Here is a 22,337-nt window from a genome sequence, read left to right as displayed (position 1 = left end):
ATAGATAGATAGATAGATAGATAGATAGATAGATAGATAGATAGATAGATAGATAGATAGATAGATAGATAAGGAAAAATATACATATGGACTATGGCAATAACCCTTATTATGTCCATCAGCTCAACTGTTCCAGAATGAGTCTCCTCTCTCTGCACAGAGGGGAGTCACTGTACATAGTTATAGCAGTTGGAAGGAATGTAGTTGAATACCAGCATTCTTCTCTGTTTAATACAGATATATTTTAACTTGAACACTGATTACCCCGTTGCAAATAATCTCCATTCAGTCAGTAATTGACTAAAAAAACAAACAAAAAACAAAAACAAATCGCCTTTTATTCTGAAGAAGTGGAACCGGAAGTGAACGTGAGCCGCTGCCGCCGGGCTGAGCGCAGCAGAGTGTTGACCTGCAGCTGTGTTATGATTTTGCTGTAGTGCTTTATTATGAAAAGAGTTGCTGTCAGCGCCGGCAGTGTGGGTGGATGGAACATGGACAGTGTGGACATGTGACCTCTGAAGGTGAGACTCCGTCAACCAACTAGTCTGGGAGCCTATGCTAGCAGCTAAGTTAGCCACAGGCAGCTAACGTCTGTGTTAGCCTAAACATGCTAACGAGCTAAACAAGCAATGCTACTTGCACTCACATCCATACAGTCTGAACACAGAGTACATACATGTTGGTGTTGTTGAAATGAGGTGGAGTGAACACTGACGTAGCTCATGGTGGAGTTTAAAGCTAGCCACTTAGCTAGATTCATGATAGCTAGGAAGCACAGTAGCTATAGTAGCTTACGTCAAGCTCAGCAGCTAGCCGGGCTCTGGAGGTGTTTAAGAGCATCAGCAGCTAACAAGCAGCACGTCCTGCTCCCGATGAGCTCACAGTGACACTGTCCACATGTGTGTCAAACATGTCATGTTTGTTTATGTGACCAAGCTGACTTGATGTTCCACTGCAGCCTAGCATTAGCTGCAGCTAGCATCACTCGGAGAAGCTCTTTGCAGGATCTGAATATTAAAAATGAACCACACACACACACACACACAGAGGGAAAACTATTAGATATGACCGCAGCTAATTGTCTGCTGTGTGTTTGCACATGAAGCTGTCAGCGTCCTATTTTTAGCATGCTAACAGTGGTATCTGAGCTAGGCTAACTTAGCACGTTGGGGTGGATTGTTTTGCCCTCGCGCACAGTCTCTCGTGTCCGTGTTGAAATCAGCAACAGCTCTGTGTGCACAGTGTAAACACCCCGGACAGGACGGTGCTTTGTTTACTGCTCAACACACAGTCACATCATGATGGAGGGACTGCTGTTATTCCAGATAACCTGCCCTGGCCCTGACAGGTGACATTCTCCAATAAAACCAATAATAATGTCTAATAGATGATCTAAAATATGATGGAACACGGTGAATGGTAGATGGTTTCTAAAGTAAACTTACAGTACAGATTTCGTGCAGCCTCTAAGTCTAACTGTCTGTATTTCTGTTTTTTTTGTTTTGTTTTGTTTTTTGCAGCTCTTCGATAACAAAGGTGTTTAGCATGCTTTCGATTTTGGAATATGCTGTTCATTCCTTGGCTGAATATTTGCTTTTGAAGTAAATCCGTGATCTAGTAAACTTTGTACGAGGTTCCTACTGGAGGGCATTCATCGTGTTTTACTCCGTTGGTCACAAGTGACAGATACAAACATGTTTGGTGCATGAAAAGGTCCCCAACACATCAAACAGAGGTTTTGCCCTATCAGGAATGATTGATAGACTCATAAATGTTGATAAATGTATGTTTCAAACAGATTTGGTTTTAAGCTTAATTGACCCTCTTCACCCTGCACCGTAAAATAATTCATGTTCTCTCACTTCAAACAGGTGCTGTCACCTTTCCTCTGGGCAGAGAGAATAAGCAAGAGAAGGAGATGGAAAAGATGACTGCTCTCCACTTGTCATCAGCCACTTTTTTAACACTCTCAGAGAGAGACTGAAAGGAGGTGAACGGATCATCTGGTGTTCAGGCAATAGGGTGTCACAGAGAGGAGGCATCCAAAGCTAGAAGGCACACTTTCATAAAGCAGAGAAAATGGCTTTCTTGGACAATCCAGCCATTATTCTGGCCCACATCAGACAGTCTCATGTGACCAGTGATGATACAGGAATGTGTGAGATGGTACTAATAGACCAGGATGTGGATCTGGAGAAGTGCCAGCTGACTTTGGTGCCCGGCAGCAGCTGTGGGTCAACAGGGTCGGGCTCCCTGAGCGAGGGGGGCAGCAGTGTGACAGACAATCATGCCTGTGACCTCTCCCAGTCCATGGACATCACCTCCAGCTGGGACTTTGGCATCCGGCGGCGCTCCAACACAGGTAGGCTCATCTCAAGGCTGTGGCTGAAGGCGGGGCAGGCTTCCTGTCATTATGGTGGGGGCAGTCAGAAAGCCTGTTCTGCTGTTTGGAGCGGGTCTGTGTGTCTAATCTGGGCCAGTGGTTTAGTGAGACTAAAGTCAAATTGTGTGTTATTGTAGGCTAATGCTGTACAAGTGAAAAAGATGGGCTCACACTGAATTTTAACTTTGCAATGAGGGGGAGTAACACAGATCACATTAACAATGATTTCTACACCTTCTGTTTGTTATTGTACTTTGTAAATCAAGCAGTCAGAGTGTGATTGTTGTTTCAAATGATAAAAACAAGTAGACTAGTGATGCTTTGTAGAACTTAATATATCAACAGCTTTGGAGGAGCGGGACTCTTTCCTTTGGGCATTTATGACTTTATATGGAAATGATATGCAAAAAAATTCCTAACATGCACCTGAAACCAAAAGGCCAATGGGATGCTACAGTGCCCTTTCCTCTAAGACCCATAGCACCTACACTAACCTACACCATCCCTCCATGTTCACTGGCTTACAGACTACTGATGACTTATTATTATGAGCAGTTATGTCATAATTTATCAGTAGTGATAACATTGAACTCATCAAAGTAAACTGAAGTTTTTCTTTCTTTAGTCGGCTCGATCCAGTTTTTTTCAAACTGAAAGAAGGCTGCTCAGTGTTTCTTAGTCGTGGTCTCGCCTGAAATAAGAGAGGCTCCACCAGGAGATGATTTCCTTTTTATGAAACATAATATCCGTCGTATTAACTTTTAGAATAGACAAACACTGGCACTACATCTGAAGAAGCTAAAAGCAGCCACATGTTCATGAGAGCAGTGACTGTTTGTAACTATAAAGAAGGAGCGGGCTGATGCCGCTCAGCACGAGGTTGATCAGGTCATACGTTTGCTTCTCAGTGCTGCATGTCATGTCGGGGGAACAAAGAAAACCTCCTGTACTTTGACATGGTGGGACGCCTTTAGAATCACAAGCTGGATCATGTACATTTATTACAAGGGGCCTACCATAGCACTGCAACAAAAACACCTTTCCTTAGAGCACTATTAAAAACAGTGTTTTTATTTGGTCTGCCCTCGACTGTCCATTTTATCTGCTTCACCAAAGTGTCCGTTACATTTCTACTCCTGCTTCATTTGGGTTTGGCTCAGACACAATGTTTGGATGTCACTCCTTACATTTATTTTCAATTTTGCTGTATAATATGGCGATATATATCATGTGACGATAAACAATAGACGATCACAAGTCACCCTCCCCCACAAGTCATTTGGACGACACTTTGTGATGCACAGTGTGGATGCAGGGTGCAGGCAAGACAGGAGAAGACTCCACCAGTCATCACACAGCCAGTTCACCAGAGAGAAGAAGAGATGCAATAATTACACAGAATGTTTGACAACTGTGTGTCTGAGCACTGGAATAAGTCAATGAGTCGCTTTTCTCCAGTGCACAGATGTAACACGTATTACATGAATGACAGGAAATCCAGTTACTTTGCTTATGATTCTTGTTTACTGAGAAAAGATCCAGTGTACATTCCACTCCTCATGCTGAGCAACAACCTTTCTTTTTCAAGATTCAGAATTCAGCTAAATTCCTTGAATTCCCTTAAATCTCAAGGTTTGGTGGTCTAATCATCAAATTAAGAGTGCATTGTATTTGAGTTGGGATGTGGGTGTGTAATATGAGATAATATGAGAGTTAGAATCACATGAACAATGTGAGTCTATTCCAAGCTTCATCCAGAGGTTTTATTTTGGAAGGTAAATGTGGTTTTGGTGGTAGAGGGAGTCCAAAGGTAGACAGCATGTCTCCTTTTGGCTCCTTTTGACCTGACGTTTGGTGGAGTGCTGGTCCTGGTTTTGGGTTGTGGGTAGAAAGCTGCAATCCTCTGAGCCTTTCAGACTTGAGATTGAGTACTGACCTGTGGTGGCTGTCTCATCAGGACTCCAACAAGACAGCCGCGAGAAACCTGGGGCTGCTGGTAAGATAAGAGGGTCAAAGCACAAACATTTTAACAATGTTAGCACTTCTCTCTGTGTACTGTACATATTAAGTGTGTCACTGTCTTCATAGGGTGGGTCATGTCAGATAGTCAGTGTGTCTTCCTGAAAACAATCAGATTGCTCTCACAGGCCCAATGACAGATAGACCAAACGGTTAATGTACTCATACCTCCATGGTGTGGTTTGTGTAATGATGATGGATTTTTCTGTTTCAGCGACTTTGGCTTGTTTTTTGTTCTGAAATTTAAAAGTGGTTCTTTTTTTTTCAGCCCAAAGACTTGAAAGGTTAAGAAAAGAGCGGCAGAACCAAATCAAGTGTAAGAACATTCAGTGGAAAGAGAGGACATCCTCCCAGTCAGGTAGTGTTTGTAACCATATTTAAAGTACACATTCAACTCATAAAGACTTTTCCTGTTTTTCTCTGTTCCTGTTGTCTATGACTATGAAACCACAGTTAGACCACTGGGTCAGTTCTCAAGGCCAGTGGTTCCCAACCTGGGGTTAGGACCTCCTTAAGTGGCAAGTCCAAGAGTCCAAGGTGTTAGGAGATGATTCACAGGACTGTTACATACTTTCTAGCTACAGAAAATTGTTCTTCTATCCTTTAACAAAGTAAAACAATGAATAAGTAAAAGTTTCATGCTTTGCAAGATGATTTTCTGTCCACATATAAAATGCTTCCATTTATCCGGAAATCAAGAAAATAAGTGCTGTGTTCAAGTGCTGTGCTGCATGTTATGTCTGCTTCCTGTCCAGTGGAGGATCTCGGGTCCTTGTTTGAAAAACGGGACTTTAAAGACAGGCCACGGACGGCAGGAACCAAATCCACCCTTTCACTGCGGCTGGAGCAGTGTCCCCAGCAGCTCAACAACCCCTTCAATGAATACTCCAAATTTGATGGCAAGGTGAGTCATTCCACATTTAGCCCTTGTTCATTTCTATCTTCCAGTTTAAAAATGTCAATCATTTTGTACAGGATGAAAAATAGGAAGTGTTTATGTGGATGTTTTCTGCTTTCCTCTGTTTGTTTAAATTAAATACAGGAGACCATGAGTTTAGATTAAGAAATACAAAACCAAAAATTGTGATTGAAGGATTAGGACATTTCTATGGGCTGAAATATGTGCCACCAGAAACTGAATTTGAATCACATAATTTGAATTTGTATTGTTCAATTTGAATCATTGCATTGAAAAACTGAATCTGAATTGTAATTTCAAATTGAATTTATTAGTTTGGAACTGAACATTCAGTTCTCACAATTCAAATTCAGTTTTCTGTGACAAACATCTGGGTAATTGAGGCAGAGCAATCGAGCACAGATACACAGCAATCAGCACATGTGTGTGCGCGTGTGTGTGTGTGTGTGTGTGTGTGTGTGTGTGTGTGTGTGTGTGTGTGTGTGTGTGCATGCGTGTGTGTGTACCAGGGCAGGTGCCGGTGTTATGGGCATTTGTTTTTATTTTTTATTTTCTAAAACAGTCGTCACAGTTGTATTAGACTCGCTGGCAGTAGCATTTCCATCACATGATTTCTGCATTAATTTGCAATGTTTTCTTAATTAATCTCTCAACCGCTGCCACTGTGTGGCACAGCTGCCACTGTGTGGCACAGCTGCCACTGACATGCCATGGCAACTACTGCTGCTTTGATCAGCTGTTTTTATTTTTTATTTTATTTAATTGTGAGAACTGAATTTGAATTGTAAGACCTGAATGTTCAGTTCCAAACTAATAAATTCAATTTCAAATTACAATTCAGATTCATTTTTTTATGCAATGATTCAAATTGAACAATACAAATTCAAATTATGTGATTCAAATTCAGTTTCTGGTGGCACATATTTCAGCCCATACATTTCAATCAATCTTTATTTGTAATTATTACTCACTGTTAGGGTTGCAAAATTCTGGGAACTTTTCCATGGGATTATTGAAGTATTTCTGATTCTGATTCTGAATTAACAGAAATAAATGTTAGTAAACCATGAATTTATTAAATTGAAGGTTGGCCCTTGGACAGGGAACTTAAATATAGTTGGCGAAAATATTTTAGCATAATCTTTCATGCAGGTACACTTGAATATCTGCTATTCCTCAATCACATGCACATAGCAGGGCTATTGAGGCCACAGAGACTATTGAAGCCACACATTTGAGCTTGTGGACTACATAATATTGTTTAATCAAATAATTTGATAAAGTTCTACTTAGAAATAAATCTGTTGAAATGTTTTTAATTGTTTTCTTTTGCATGTCTGCTTATGACAAAACAAAATGTTTAGATTTATGTTAGGATATGATACACTTTGTTAAAAGTATCCCCAATTTACTGTTAATTCACATAAATTACCATAAATAATATTTCCAAAGTTCCTCAACATAACTTCCCATGGAAAGTTTCCAGAAATTTTCCAGAAACTTTCTACCCTTTTGCAACCCTACTCACTGTAACTGTCAAAGGGAGCTAGAAGGACGTACCAAAATCTAAAGCACTGTTCTTCAGGAGTGTAAATCTTACCCTGTCCCTGTTTATTTATATATTTGTGTCATTTCTTTATCCTTCTCATCCTTCACTATTATATCCCTTCTCCATATGAACCCAATTTTATTCTGCTGGCCTGGGTTGGGTTGTTTGGTGTCCTCCTGGTGGACTAATGGGGGGAGCTGGGATGTAAATGAATAATAACTGTAGTCCCCATGGTATTTGATGAATTAATAATTTATTAATAAATAAATAATGATTTTGACATCCACAATTAAAAAATAACAGTTGATTTCTCCTGTGAGGACGGTTCCTGTCAGAGTCAGTACTAAAGTTTTAGTTACCCTTTACTCTCTGTATAATCTGTGCATGACGTACTCACTGTCTCTTCACCTTTAGGGCCACATTGGCACAACAGCTACAAAAAAGATAGACGTCTACCTCTCGATGCAGATGGCTCAGGAGAAAGTACATCCAATGACAGTGGTGACCATTGCCAATGCCCGTGTCCATGACCTCATCGGGCTCATCTGTTGGCAGTACACTAGTGAGGGACGAGAACCCAAACTCAAGTGAGTGCAAACACAATTTCAGTAGCAGTTTCACTGAATGCCAGTTTCTGTGTTACAAGCTTACGTCTCTCCACAGTGAGAATGTGAACGCCTACTGCCTCCACATCGCTGAGGATGACGGTGAGGTAGACACTGACTTCCCTCCGTTAGACTCCAATGAGCCGATTCATAAGTTTGGTTTCAGCACTTTGGCCTTGGTGGAGAAATACTCATCACCTGGCCTCACTTCCAGACAGTCGCTATTCGTCAGAATGTAAGTCATTAATAGATGAGTAACATATTCATACTTCTGAGTGTAAAGATGTCCAGATATTAAAATAATACTTTACAGGCTCTGAATATTTCATGATGTTTTTTAAACAAATACTGAATAAAAGCCATGAGGAAGTGGAAATGAAATTGTGTACATGACATCAAGGCCTCATACTCTATTTTTAGATTTTTAGCTTTTGAAATTAATTTTATAATCTGACCAGACTTAATCTCTTTAATTGTTGTTTCACCCATTTTAGACTGGACTAGACTTGTTGTCGTGTTATTTAGAGAAGTTCTAAAAAGCATTTAACATATTTTGGCTCTGAAGTTTGCCCATTCTGTATTTTATGAATATGCACACAGTGTAAACACATCAGGCTAAAGATGTCAGACTTTTTGTGGAATCAGTGATGCGTGTGGTAATATTTGGATGGAGGTATTTGAAGATGGAACATAATCTAGCTGTTTAAAGCTCATAAAAGAGGTCAAGCTCCACATTAGAATGCCTTTATATAGTTTTTGTCATGGATGCAAAGATATGTATATACTGTCAGTCCAGAGGCTCTCAGAGTGAGGAGAGGGAACACTCATAACTCACACACAGAATCACGCTCCCAGCTTGGCTGTGTGTGACTCCATCACTGCTGGTGTAGTGCTGTGAAACTAGAGGCCCACTTGTTAAGATGTCTTCAGTTGTACTGTTCCAGGTTCTTTGTCTGTATGGATGATTGAGATAAATCTACTGAGGCATCTTTAACCTTTTCTGCTTTTTTTTCCTGTTTCAGAAATGCTGCTCATGGTTTCTCTCTAATCCCTGTGGACAGTCTGAAGGTAACCATGAAGGAAATTCTCCAGAAAGCACTCAAAAAGAGGAAAGGCTCACAGAAAGGTTCAGGTAAGGCCATGTTGAACCACCCTCTCCCTTTAATGTAAAGATACTGAACCCCAAATTGCTGTGCCGTTGGTGTGAATGGTTAGCTCCTAAAAACGATGAGCAGTTGGCATTTACTATAGACAGACAGGTGTGAAGTCTTCATGAATGAGTAAGTACATTTTGTCCTTACATGTCTCTGGTTAGTTTGACTCTCTCATCTCTCAACACATTGGTACTGTGCATTTATGCACACCTTCTATACTATGAACGACACGTTTAAAACTATTTATTTTACTTTGAATTGACACTTAAGTTTGTGAGACATAAAATTGAAGTTGCATTTGCCATCCAAATATGTCTCCACCTCTGTATATGACTGTCAGAAGGTGAGTCTAGCTGCTGTTTGTGATATGTCTACTGTTTGTTGAGGAGGAGCCATATATGAAAGATGCTGATGAGATTGTTGTCCACTGTCTGTGGCAAACTGCTCAGATGGTAACTTAATCCACCCAAACCTCCCATCCTCTACACACACACACACACACACACACACACGAACGTGTACATCGACACACAAACAGTCAGGAGAGGTCTCTTCTCTCGTTTACATTTAGATGAGTATTTATCATTTACTGTATTCACTCACGAGAGTCAGACTCTTCCTCTTCTAACTCACACGCTCACATTCTCATTGCCCAAGGACAGTCCAAGGTCCAATAGTGCTGAATTAACGATTTCTGTCTTCTCACTGGCGCAGTCATCATGTGATGAAAGTATAGAATGTGATCAGCAGCATGAACGCCACTCCAAATACATTGTTGTTGATTCGATACTTGTCATTTCACCCTGTACTCAGACAAAAAAAAAACAACAACTGATTACTGATTGGCCAGACAGTGGCACTATGACAGCACTAACACTAACCATGGAGCCCACATTCTGCCAAAGACCCAGTTTGTTGTAAGAAAATGTGTGGAAAGCAACGTCTGTCGTCAGTATGTCACCTTCTCTGAGAATCCAAAGCTCCCTGGTTTGAGTCCCAGCTCTGTCTTGCCACCATGTGACAATTCATACATGTGCTGAGTTTTCAAGTGTTTAGTGAGGTCATATAAAGTTGAAAATTGCCTAATGTGTTTGGACCTCAGGAATATTTCTTTTTCTTATTATTTTTCTTGGGTAAAAAGTGAAGAACTTGAAACATAAAAACTGGCAGGTGGCCTCCCACTGCTCATCACATGTAAAGACACAGTATGACACTGAAATATTCAAGTTTATGTTTTTGTAATTTTCTAAACAGGCTTGGCCCAGAGTCCAAATTCTAATTAATTTAATCGCTTCAGTCGATTTACTCATAATCTTAGTTTTGAACATCTCGTCAGAAACTGCTGGGCCAATCACACATCTACAAACTTCACTGATCTTAAGTTGTTAAGAAACATTGATACGTAAATCTGTTTCAATTATTCAAGCCAATCGATTTTTAATTTATTTATTCACATGAAGCACAGGTTCATTTTTGGTTTCAGAGAAGTTGTTATGCTAATTATACTATACTATATGTTGTTGGATGTGTGCTGGGTTGCTGTGTGCTGCACCTGATGGGAGTGGCAGTCAGCCAGTGTAAAGGTTAGACACAGAACATGTTTTATTTGATTGTTAATGTATCATTTTTATGTGAGACTAAAAACCTGGTGTTTTCAGGTTTAATGTGTGCTTGAACAGTTTCCTGATTTTAGATAGAATATTTTCTACAGGAAGACTGTCAGGGGCTCAGTAGAGTCCAGTACAGTCTGGTGTAGGAGAATATTGGTTACATACAATTACACACAAGTGATTGGAACAGACTCAAAAACATCTTCAGTGTTTACATTGAGTTTATAGTAACATCTTTCGACTTTAAGTGCCCTCCTCACAAGACCGTGGATTAAAAAAACATAACAAATTTAAAACATTTTTTTAAAATGCACAAAAATATCTGAGCATAATTTTAAATTCTGAAGCCAGCACTATGAAGACGTGGTGCTAATTTGGTGTCAGGCTCCGGCAGTAGCAGGGATGAAAGGAGTAGACACGGCTGACTGGAAGGGACGGTGAAATATGATGTGCTGGAAGGCTGCAGTGGAATATAAAACGATGTGGCCTGTGCCAGTAGATAAGAGAGTATTGAATAGTGCTTGTGCACTTTATCAGGCAAACTGTGGTGACATTTGGATAGGTGGCTGATGGCTGGGCCTCAGATGACTGGCTGTGTTTGAACTGCAAATGAGCTGCCAGAGCTCAGGGGAAGTGAGTGTGAATGCCTGATGTCTGTACAGTATACTGTGTTTAAACCTTTACTGAACCTCTGCTCCATACAATACCTGTAACCTGTTGACTTATTAAAGTATTTCTGATTCTGATTCTAAAGACATGTATATTTAAAAACAAGCCTCCATTTGTTCATTTCCATATAAAAATTAATTATATGAGATTAGTTTGAAAGTTGTTCAGTCGTTATAGTGAATATCAAGTCAGCACTCATTTTTGGGAATGGTAAATTTTTTGTGAGCTAAAGCAGTGCAGACATTTCTGCACAGATCACATCCCCACACATTCATGATAACGTAACACTGATAAAACTTAATAGAGACTTGATGTTGACTGTAATGTGTATTTGCACATGGAGACTGTTTATTGATTTTCATGCTGATATGAACGAACGGAAAAATCCATCCAAATGCTAAAATGCAAACAGTGTGCTTTGTTTCTTGGTTAGCTGTGATGCAAAGGAAATAGTTTGACATTTTCAAGTACAGTTCTTTATTTTCTTGCCAGGTGTTACATGAAAGGATGGATTTCACTCGTGTCTGTGTAGAGCCGATGGAACCAGCAGCATGTTTGCTTTGCTTAGCATAAAGAAACTAAATGAAATAGTTATTTTTGAAGTTTAGATGATTCTTTAAAATGTAAAGGTAAATAAATGTGACAGGATAAGAGCACAGTAAAGACCTGAACACAAACTATATTTTTTCCCTTAAATTATTCAGCTGTACTGTCAAACTCCAGCAGGGTTTTATAATAAGAGAATCTCTGTCAAACTGCAGGGCTGAAACCCGGTCGGATAAAGACAGAGTAATCCCTCTGTCAAACGAACCTCAGCAGATTATTTTTCTGTTGATTTCCTTTTAGATCATGTTCTCCTCAGAGACTGACATCAGATGACATTTTAGTAACCTGCAGTTTTTATTAAAGGGAAAATGTTATCTGAGGTTTTTGCCTAATTCAACCCGTCGTGTTCATTTCTTTGTCCTTGAAGGGACAAAGAAAGTCCAGCCTTCTTTGACCCTTGTACTTTCAATTCATTGAAGAGCAAATGTATGACTTCCATTTATTGTGTCAGTCTCAGACATATTTATTAAATCAGAAAAAGTTCCTTCAAGTTTCTCATGTATTCGTTCAGTGATTATCTTGCACGAGCTAATTCTACAACAATGCCCACAGCAGTCAACAAAAGTAAAATCATTTCTCTGATTAAAAAAGTCAAATGGTGGTTACTGCTTTGGCTGACTTCCGGGACAATCCATTTTCTATGTGTATTTTTTTTATTTTCATTTATGTTTGTCTTTCCTTATTGAGGACAGGTAATTACATCTAGCTGTATCTGACCTGAAGAGGTCAAAAAGAAGTGTGTCCACATTACAGGAAGTCAGAGAAGAGGAAGAGAGTGGAATCTAATAACAGACAGAGGGAGAGAGAAACACACTCAATACAAGCTTTTGTTGCTCTGCCAACTGAGGTAGAGTTGAGCTGCAGTGACCCAGGTGACATTGGTTCTTTGAGTGCAACAGCAGCCAGTGGGCAGTGGTAACCAAGGAGTCCAAACCTTTTCACTTTGCACTCATCTGATTAAAGTTTGTCAGACATGTTTGTAAGGTGTGCTGGAACAGTGATGGCAAAGTTACACACAAGACATAGTTGAGGGACTATAAAAACATTTCTGCCTACTGACATGCTTGGATGACACATTAATACAAATTAATGAATTTGAAACATTTGATGGGGGATAGACGGCGATAGTTTGACAGCAATGCAGAATTCTCCAGGACAGACTAGATCTGATAAAATTATGGTTTAAAATGAGGACTAAAACATTTTCTGACAGAGTAATTACTGATAGTTAAGTAGGAGTTTATTTATCTTACATGTGTGCTTGTAACACAGTGTTAGGGATACAATAGGAACACAACCATTATAGATTTTGGTGGTGCAATAGTGAGGAAACATCCTGGTTTCATGATTATATTGTATGTATTATCATATTTATTTAACAACACTGCAGGTGAATAAAATCACATGATCACTTTTTGTTTGTTTGTTTTGAGGCATTGGTAAAAGTGAACATCTCTTGTCTGGATTTCATGTTTAAGTGAGCTGATTGTAAGTGGCTAAAGACAGTCAGACTAAATCCTGAGTATTGTCATATCATTGCTGGTAGTACTAATGGTCTAAAGCTGAACTGAAAATATGTGGGGGGAAAAAAGAGAATCCCTTTTTAAGATGGAGCTCTGCAGCATCAACAAGAATGAGACTGGCCCCTGCACACACACCTCGAAAAACTTAAACCTGGCTCCATCATTGTCCAACAGGGCCCATGTATCGTCTGGAGAAGCAAACAGAGCCGAACGTTGCAGTAGACCTGGACTCGACACTGGAGAGCCAGAACACGCTGGAGTTTTGCCTGGTCAGAGAAAACAGTAAGTAATCCCACCACGACTGTCCTATCTTCAGTTATCTTCTCAGTATGACACTGTCACTCCAGCTTCATTTCACACCTTATCATTTGACACGAGTTGTAGATTAACTGTTACTGAGCTTGATTTTGATTTTCTCCACTCAAATGCAAGATCACCATGTTCTGCCATGAATCTGTTTTTTTTTTTCTTTTAGTTTTTTGCTTTTTTTAATGCAATCCATATTGTTCATATGACGCAGACATCCAAAGAAAGTCTGGAATCATTAGCTACTGATAAAAGACAAACTGCTTTTTATTCAAACAGCAGCTCCATAAAGGTTAAATTCAAGAATAATCATCCTTCAGTTATAGTCTGTCGTCCACTCCTTAGAACACTTTTGAACAGGGCTCCCCAAACTGCTGTGTCAAACACCTGCTCCACCCTGTGATCTTCTAAAATCCTCCTCCTCCTAAGTGTCATCATCGTCATGTTTGTATCGAGTTCCACACAGCAGACTGCACTATGTTTTAACAGTACCTGCACAGAGGTTTTGTCAGTGGGGGACATATTTTGTTGAACTTCATAGATGGCTGAATTGTTAAACTTTGTTTGTTTGGATCGGTTCTCTTCTTCTGTCTCCAGGCTCCAGAGGGGAGGAGAGCTCAGAGGAAGATCCTCCTATTGACATCACCACAGTCCAGGACATGTTGAGCAGTCACCACTATAAGTCCTTCAAGATCAGCATGATCCACAAGCTGCGCTTCACAACAGATGTCCAGCTAGGTACATAAGAGCTCTGACGTATTTCCGTTTTTCTCCGGGGGGGGGGGTGATGGGGTCGGCCTGCAATGCTGAGAGGTTTGCGGGCCAGGCGTGTGATGTAAATGTCCTGGAGGGAGGGAAGGGGGGCACCGATGATCTTCTCAGCTGCTCTCACTATGCTGTGCAGGTGCCGTACCACACAGTGATGCAGCTGGTCAGGATGCTCTCGGTGGTGCCAGTTCTTATGCTGTGCCCGCTGATGTTGGGATACTATTTGTAGTATCATTCTTAACCTCACAAAACAATGAAGTTAGCTAATGGCATGATCATTCTTGGCCAGAAAAGTCTTAGGTTACTGTTGTAGCATGCGTGCTTGTGTGCAGACAAATTTCCCACTTCCATGGGGCTGAAGAGCCCAGATTGACTCCCAGGAGGAAACTGATGATGATTTGCATGACTCCTGGGTTCATCTCCTTTCTTTCTTTGTATTTCTCACATTCAAAGATATGATTGGCAGCTGACAAACCTGACATTGTATACCAGAAGCTGTGTGTGTAGAGGAGAGTGTGTTTGGTTCTGTAGTCCATACCTCTGTTACTTTAGTAAAACTCATAAAAGTGTAGTCAACACAAACATGTAGCATATAACCAGAGGTGCAGCTGTCACCATGCTGGCTTTGATGGAGCTTGAGGTGGCCCCATTCTGTCGACTTCACCTTTTCCAGAGACCTTCACCAGCTGTTTATCACCATTTAAAACAACAAATCAGGAAATGTGCATGTCAGATCCACATGTAGCATCAGCAGGATTTATCTTTCACATAGTATAAAGTGTGAGACCACTAACAGGAGTCTTCAGCTATGCTGGCTCAATAACAACCTTTATTTATTTGAGCAACACATTCACACCTGGAAGCTGCTCAATACAACCACAGTCTGATCTGCTGCCTCTGAGCAGCTCCACTCAAGCACTCAGGGTTAAATGCCTTGCTCAAGGGCACCTCAGTAGTGACAATGAGGGAAGGGGCAAGCACTGTTTTTTTCACTTTTCCTCACCAAGATTTATTGTGCTGTCACAAGCTCACTTCTCTAATCTTTAGGCCACGACTTCCTCAGACAAATCTAAACAAACAGATGGCAACTCTGTCAAAGTCAGCAGTGTAAAGGGTGGATCAGTTCAACTTACAGGAGACTTGATCTAGAGTTGTGTTTTCTTTCATATCTGTATGTTTTTTTTTTAATGATAAAGCCTTCTGTTGTAGGTTGCTATGGCAACACACAAACATTGCCCATGGTGTAAAGGTAACAGAGGAACCTCACAGTGACAACCAGAACTGAAACGCTTCACCAAGTTCAACCCAATGTGAAACCAAATGAATGATTTGTTGTGGGTTAGTTTCAGGTTTATTAGTCAATGATCCGTCAACCTGTTGAACATGACATTTGCACTTCAACAGCTGTTCTGAGACATCTTAGTTATAGCTGATGACGGTGCTGAATGAAAAGTCATGGCTTCACCATGTTATTAAAATGTAACCTTTGTGAAACGTGTGTGCACCGATATTTGAGATATTTTACTGCAAACCAGTAGTGATGTTGGGCAGTGGACTGACTGCCTGATACTCTGAGATTTAAAACCGACTTTCCAGGTGCTCTCTTACTTGTAGTCAAACAATGAGTTGTTAGCACGTGTATGAACTGTTTCTATTTGTGAACTGATGTGCACATTTGTTTTTCATCAGGCATTTCAGGCGAGAAAGTGGAGATCGATCCTGTCACCAATCAAAAGGCCAGTACTAAGTTTTGGATTCGACAGAAACCCATCTCTATCGACTCAGACCACCTCTGTGCCTGTGACCTCGTAGAGGAGAGAAGCCCTAGTGAGTAGAATATTTCCACATGATTCACACATGATTCACAGGAGAAGCCACAGCATGGATGCAGACCTTTTTTTTTTTTTTTTTTTTTCACATCCACTCATATGTTCAGTATGATTTGCATGAACACATATCTATCTACCTACTGACCCACTCCCTTTTGTTTTTACTCATATATCATGATTTGAGGTAAAAGATCTGACGACTTCTCTCAAATGTTCTCACTAATTTATTAAAATCATGTCAGTGAGCCAAGATCTATCCACCTGACAGCTGTGACACATCAACATGCTGATTATGACACAGGTGTGACTTGGACTGGTCACAGTAACATCCCAATCTAAAATGTGCAGTTTTTATCACACAACCGATGTCACAAGTTTTGAGAGAACTGGCTGCTGACTGCACAAATGTTCACCAGAGCTGAGGCCCAAGTCACACCTGTGTCATAATTCTGTTGTTTAATCAGCACATTGATGTGCCACAGCTGTCAGGTGGGATGGATTATTTTAGCAAAGAAGTGCTCACTAACACACATTGAGAGGAACAAACCTTTTGTGTGCACAGAAGTTTTCGATCTTTTACTAACAAAAAGTTTGCTGAGGAAGGGCTCGGCCAAGAACGTCCCTGCACTGAATAATACTTCCTACATAAGTCACAATGTGCCGACTTGTTTTGGTTCTAACACTCAATCATGACATTCAGAGAGGAAGAAGGGAGCCCTATCTCTACTATAACGAGCTAGTAAAACATCTGGTGAAAAACTAGAAAAAAAAATAACGCCTCCCCTAGCTGATGTCACCGGTTGCCTGGCAACAGGTACGCGACCATCCTTTAAATGTGATGACAAAAACCAACATGGCGGCGTTTTCAAACCGGCACCGGAACGGGAGCACAGTTCAGTGCTTAGTCCGCACACTGCGGCAGAATATAACACCGAGGCAGCTTAGTCCCTCGTTTCTCTTCCACGATTGTCTTGTAGTGGATGAACCCTGAACTCGGACTTGCAGGATAAGGACACTTTGTTTTCCCCTGTCGGAGCAGGAAGAGTCCCAGTGTGCTGGCTAGTGATCTGAAACAAATATGGAATATTAAACTTATTGGTTTGGCCTTTGGAGGATTAAGTGTTTTTTTTAATTCGTGGAAATAAGGAAATCAAAATATTCTGCGCTGGGAATCAACTAAAAGAAAAACCCAGTAGTTTTTTGTTTGTACTGAAATGAACTGAACTGAAGAAGTGGAAATTGTTTGTTGTTTTTTTGTTGTGTAAAAATATTTCTGGGAACAAAAAGAAAAGAGGTGTTTTGGTTTGTTCACCTTTGTTTAAGGTTGTATGAATTTTGATTTGAATTTATGCACCCTTTGCCCCTTTGTGTTGGTAGGTAGCTATTTTTTAAGTTGTCAGGCTGAACCCTAAACCCCAAAACACCCCAAAACAAAAACTAAAAATTTTAATAAAATAGTTACCCCTACAAACCACCACACTACAATTCAACACTTTTTTCCTGAGTGTTAAAAGGATCAATGATCACTGATGAGTTCATTGTGATATGATCAAAGTCTCCACAACAGCTAGAAAATGGATTTTTGATACAGAGATCCACTTAGTTTCTCTAAGAAACAGAGGAGAGATCAAAGATTCATTAGTGTGTTTTACAATCCACCCTGTCAGAGACACTCACCAGTGCATCGAAATAATGTTTTATATTCAGCCTCTGTGATGCGCGGTGACATGCTGCCCTGTAGATGAGAGCAGGCTGAGGTTGAACACAGAGTGAAGGAAGGAGCAGCATCTCTTTTAGTTGATACTGATCCATTCAAATCTGAGTGGATCAGCCTCAGGATCAGCTCGTGCCATCTCTCGTCTTAAATATTTGCAGTGACATTTTGTGTCTCGTGTTTAACATGCTCAACAGGCTTGTCTCAGCTAATTGGATTACATTTGTTCACGTTGAAGCTGACAGTCATGAATACAGTCATATACTGTGAATATTGACTTTGCTTTTTTATGTCATCTCGAGGTATTTTCATGTTATCGGTATCATGCCAGTCTTTTTCTTATTATAGCACCTTCCTCTCTCATGATAATGATAATCTTATTAGCAAATGTGTGTTCCATGAAGAATCAGTTGGCTTTTTTCCTGCTCTCATTCTGCAGCCAATCATCTTCCTCAACTGGCTTATTGTCCATTTGCATCTCATTAAACATGCTTTTCCTCTGTCTTACAGGTCATGCAATATTTAAGGTCACTTACCTAAGCAACCATGACTACAAGCCTCTTTACTTTGAGTCTGATGCTGCTACTGTCAATGAAATTGTGCTAAAGGTGAGTTCTGACTGGATGTCTGTGCTGTGTGCCCCGTGTCTCTTTCTCTATGAGCTGTCCAAGGTGCCTTTGTCTCAATTTCTCCTTCAAATATCAAGTACTGGTATTAACCTAATAAGTTTTGTCTATAGTTTTAATGCACAGCATCACTGCAGTGCTCTTTGGTGCATTAAAAACCCAAATGTCTTCTCTGTGGAGTTTGCTGGTGTTCACAAGGCAGAAAGGAACTAATGAAAAGATTATATCATTTGCATAATGGGAAAGACTTATATTGGGTACTAAAAGTCAAGTCAATACCTCAGCCTCTGCTGCTGTAACTTAATGCCATTCACCATTACTGTTCATTTAACCACTGGTTTGTCAGTTGGACCTTGTGAGTTCCTAACAGTATGGAAGGGTGATCCTCCTTTAAGTAAACGTTTGAATGTAAAACTTTAAATCTATAAAGAAATGTTTTTATGGTTCTTCCTTAAAGCTGCAGTCCATCAACAGTAAGTCGACCAACAGAGGATACGGTCGAATAGTCAAAAAAAATGACCTCCTAAGTCCTTTCCTAACCACTTTTCCTTGACCTCAATGGAAAACGTCACAAGGTCAAGGAAAGACGTGAAAAATGTGACTTCATTATCAATGTCAGAATTCAAATAATAAATGATTGTCCACCTGTCACAGAAGTCAGATGAAGTGTTTGTTACACTGGTATGGTCGCTCACCCTCCTGTCCACTCATATAGAAACATATAGCAAGTTATGGCAAAGATATGATTAATCAGCAACAGTGACTTCATGATGATCTGCAGGACACTGGATGTCACAGTTCCAAACTGTTTTTAGTGTGTGTGTGAACGCAGCTCCACAGTCAACAACAGAAAACACTTAAAAGTTTTTACATTAACACATATGTTCAAATTCACACGCTCTCTGCTACAGGCTGCATCACACTGTTTAAATAAATGATGCCGATGTTTTATTTTTGATGTCTGATTGTGAATGACTGAACGGTCTGTCTATTTTCTTTTGGTCGCTGCAGCAAGGAATTGTGGGACGGCATTACCTCCTTTCCTTTCCTAAAGGATGGTTCGGTGTATCCTATGCTAAAGGAGATAATAAAGGAAGCATTGAAGATCCTTTCCTTAACAGTCAGAGAATTCGGTCAGGTTATGAGCAACTAAGTAATGTTACAGTTCTGCTGTTCCCACATGACCAAGAATCATATAATACTGCTTCATCTGATTCAGTTATTTACAAGCATCATAGGTTATGAAAATGTTGCTCTGTAATTTCAGTGATAACAGTAGTGATGTTTTATTTTGTGACAGTGCATCAGTAACAGTTTACTTCAACACCCATTTTACAGTCATCACTGTGAAGCGTCTGTACTTGGTGGCTGTTGAGTACTTAATAATCAACACAATTAAACCGTTGAAATCATGAAATATGGTGACACATGAACAATAACAATGTGTTTTTTTATTCTGCCTCCACTCGATGCAGAGTGAGGAAGCATTTAGAAATGCCTACATACTTTGTGTGATTTCATTTGTTCACAGGGCTTCATTGTATCCACACTGAAGGCCTGTGAATGTTTGAAATTAACATATTCTATTTTCTGTTTATCTTCAGGTGAACTACATCCTGGAGTCCCGGGCCAGCACCTCACGGGCTGATTACTTTGCCCAGAAGCAGAGGAAACTGAGTCGCCGGACCAGCTTCAGTTTCCAGAAGGAGAAGAAAACTGGCCAGTAGACAGACTGAAGCTGCTCAGCCACCTGTCTGCCTGCCTGTCTCTCTCTTTCTGTCTGTCTGTCGGTCTGTCTTTATCTGTACAGACAGATGTGTAAATGAGGCCTGGCAGTCTCACACAGACAGCATCATGCTAAACAGAAGTGGAGGCTGACTGGAAAGTCAAAGTCAGAGGAGGATGAGAGAAAGAGAGTGACGAGCAGAAAATGGACCTGAAATCTCTGCTGATGCAGAGATCTATGCAGTGATCTCTGCATCAGCCCATTGAGATGGACGCCTCTAAAAGTCCACGAACAAAGAGAGTCATCGACCAACCTGTTCTTTGTCTAAAAGAAGGAAAAGACTTGTGGGACAGAGTTTTGGCTGCCAAGTCGCTGTCAGTTTTTTGTTCATTCACTGCCTCTGAATTTATGCTCCATCCTTCAGGATGGAAATGTACAGCTTCAACAAGTTGGTTATGTAGAAGCCAACAAACAAATCAAAGCTACATGCTAAATCTTTGCTTCAGTCCTCCATCTTTAAGAGATTTAACACGACAACATGAAAGGAAAGCCTTCACATTTTTAATGTACTGTACATAAACATTTTACCTTCAGGAAATGAAATAATGATGATGAAATGGAAATAAACTAGCCCATTATGAATTTTTAAAAACAGATCATTGCCCCTCTGCCTTGAATCCAGATAGCAAATCCTAATCTGCACTCACATGCCAGTTTATGAGGTACACCTAGTTTAAACTACCTCACTCTAATACAAACTCTGCCTTCATGAAGGGAACGTCAACTATGAACTGTTTTAGACAGAGGTGTCCACTCAACTTTGTCAGATTGTATTAGCTTTAACTTTAACTGCTTTATTGATGGGGGCTAGACAAAATAATAGAAACGCCTCTGTGTAACACAATACAGCTAAAACAGCAGCAGAGGGAGGGAAGCGAGGATTGGGTGCAAAGGCTTTTCTAATAGACTGTGCTAGTTTGAGTGAGGTTTACCGAATAAACTGGCAACTTAACACTGTTGATTCAGGGTGTTTTTTTACTTTGTAATATGGCCCATGGGTGCCCATGGGCAGCCCATGGCTGCCGTGTGAATAAGGTGAATACTCCAACAAAAGGCACTTTGGAAAAAAAGGTTACTGTGAAATGTTTTTAACACCTTTGTTATGGTGCTTCCAGGTCTACCTACCTACCTACCTACATACATACATACATACATACATACATACATACATACATACAGTGGGTACGGAAAGTATTCAGACCCCTTTAAATTTTTCACTCTTTGTTTCATTGCAGCTATTTGCTAAAATCAAAAAAGTTCATTTTATTTCTCATTAATGTACACTCAGCACCCCATCTTGACAGAAAAAAAACAGAAATAATTTTTTGCAAATTTATTAAAAAAGAAAAACTGAAATATCACATGGTCATAAGTATTCAGACCCTTTGCTCAGTAATCAATCACTGCAGGCAGCGTGGCCTCATGTGGTACCTGTGTGATAACGTTAGCTGAGATCTAGCAGCTCTCTGTCTGTGGGTCAGTTTGGCTACATAACAGGCCACAACCACAGTCTACAGAGTTAGGAGATACTGGGTGGAGGAGTGTACAGACAGTCGGGTTGATTGGTGACGAGCTGCCAAACAATTGCAGTCTTCCAACATTTGATTCACAATCAATGACGCCTCGTCACATCTCCATTGTTTGAGTCTGTATGTAGTAACAGAGTATATACACAGGGGACCTTTTTTTTTCATTTTCCATTTTAACACAACACTCAGCCATGCCATGTATCTAAATCAATTCAAATCAAATCAATTTTATTTGTATAGCCCAAAGTCACAAAGTACATTTGCCTCAGAGGGCTTTACAATCTGTACAGGGAGTGACCCCCTCTGTCCTTAGACCCTCGGTTCGAGTGAGGAAAAACTTGCCCACAAAAACCCTTTTAACAGGGAAAAATGTGGAAGAAACCTCAGGAAGAGCCACAGAGGAGGAATCCCTCTCCCAGGACGGACAGACGTGCAATGGATGTCACGTGTACAGGACAAATCAACACAAACATAATGTACAATGACTGATAAAATGACAATGAATTATAATGAATGATAAAAATGATTACAGTAACAGATATGGTAGTAATAATGACAGTAATATATATGTAGTGGGCGTCATGCAGGATCACAGCAGCACCACGATCCACGGAACCTGCTGGCACGACATAGCACAGAAACTCCGGGGAAGTTGGTTAGTAACATGCATTAATGACACATGTCCAAGATGGAGAATTATGGAGAGATATGGAGAGATATAGAGATAATAGATATATATATA

The 22,337-nt window shown here is 40.3% G+C and overlaps 1 protein-coding gene across 1 annotated transcript; it reads left to right on the top strand.

Annotated features, from left to right (window-relative positions):
• The first annotated feature begins 350 nt into the window (after positions 1-350).
• mapkap1 (MAPK associated protein 1) lies at positions 351-21,024 on the top strand. The gene is made up of 12 exons (XM_010750470.3): positions 351-521; positions 1,872-2,362; positions 4,671-4,760; positions 5,158-5,306; positions 7,285-7,457; positions 7,534-7,710; positions 8,498-8,607; positions 13,212-13,319; positions 13,941-14,081; positions 15,801-15,938; positions 18,165-18,262; positions 19,885-21,024. The coding sequence occupies exons 2-12, from the start codon at positions 2,080-2,082 to the stop codon at positions 20,005-20,007; spliced, it is 1,590 nt and encodes a 529-aa protein (XP_010748772.1). The 5' UTR covers positions 351-521; positions 1,872-2,079; the 3' UTR covers positions 20,008-21,024.
• Positions 21,025-22,337: the final 1,313 nt, after the last annotated feature.

The sequence above is a fragment of the Larimichthys crocea genome, chromosome I (assembly GCF_000972845.2).
Source record: "Larimichthys crocea isolate SSNF chromosome I, L_crocea_2.0, whole genome shotgun sequence".
In the NCBI taxonomy this organism is placed as follows: Eukaryota; Metazoa; Chordata; class Actinopteri; family Sciaenidae; genus Larimichthys; species Larimichthys crocea.
The sequence above is the reverse complement of the archived record's forward strand: the minus strand, read 5'-3'. Positions and strand labels throughout refer to the sequence as shown.

Excerpts from the sequence above, each read along its gene's own strand:
- mapkap1 (XM_010750470.3), top strand. The coding sequence starts at position 2,080 with ATGGCTTTCTTGGACAATCCAGCCATTATTCTGGCCCACATCAGACAG. Across the intron at positions 13,320-13,940 it reads TTGCCTGGTCAGAGAAAACA|GCTCCAGAGGGGAGGAGAGC; the intron begins GTAAGTAATCCC and ends TTCTGTCTCCAG. Across the intron at positions 18,263-19,884 it reads TCAATGAAATTGTGCTAAAG|GTGAACTACATCCTGGAGTC; the intron begins GTGAGTTCTGAC and ends GTTTATCTTCAG.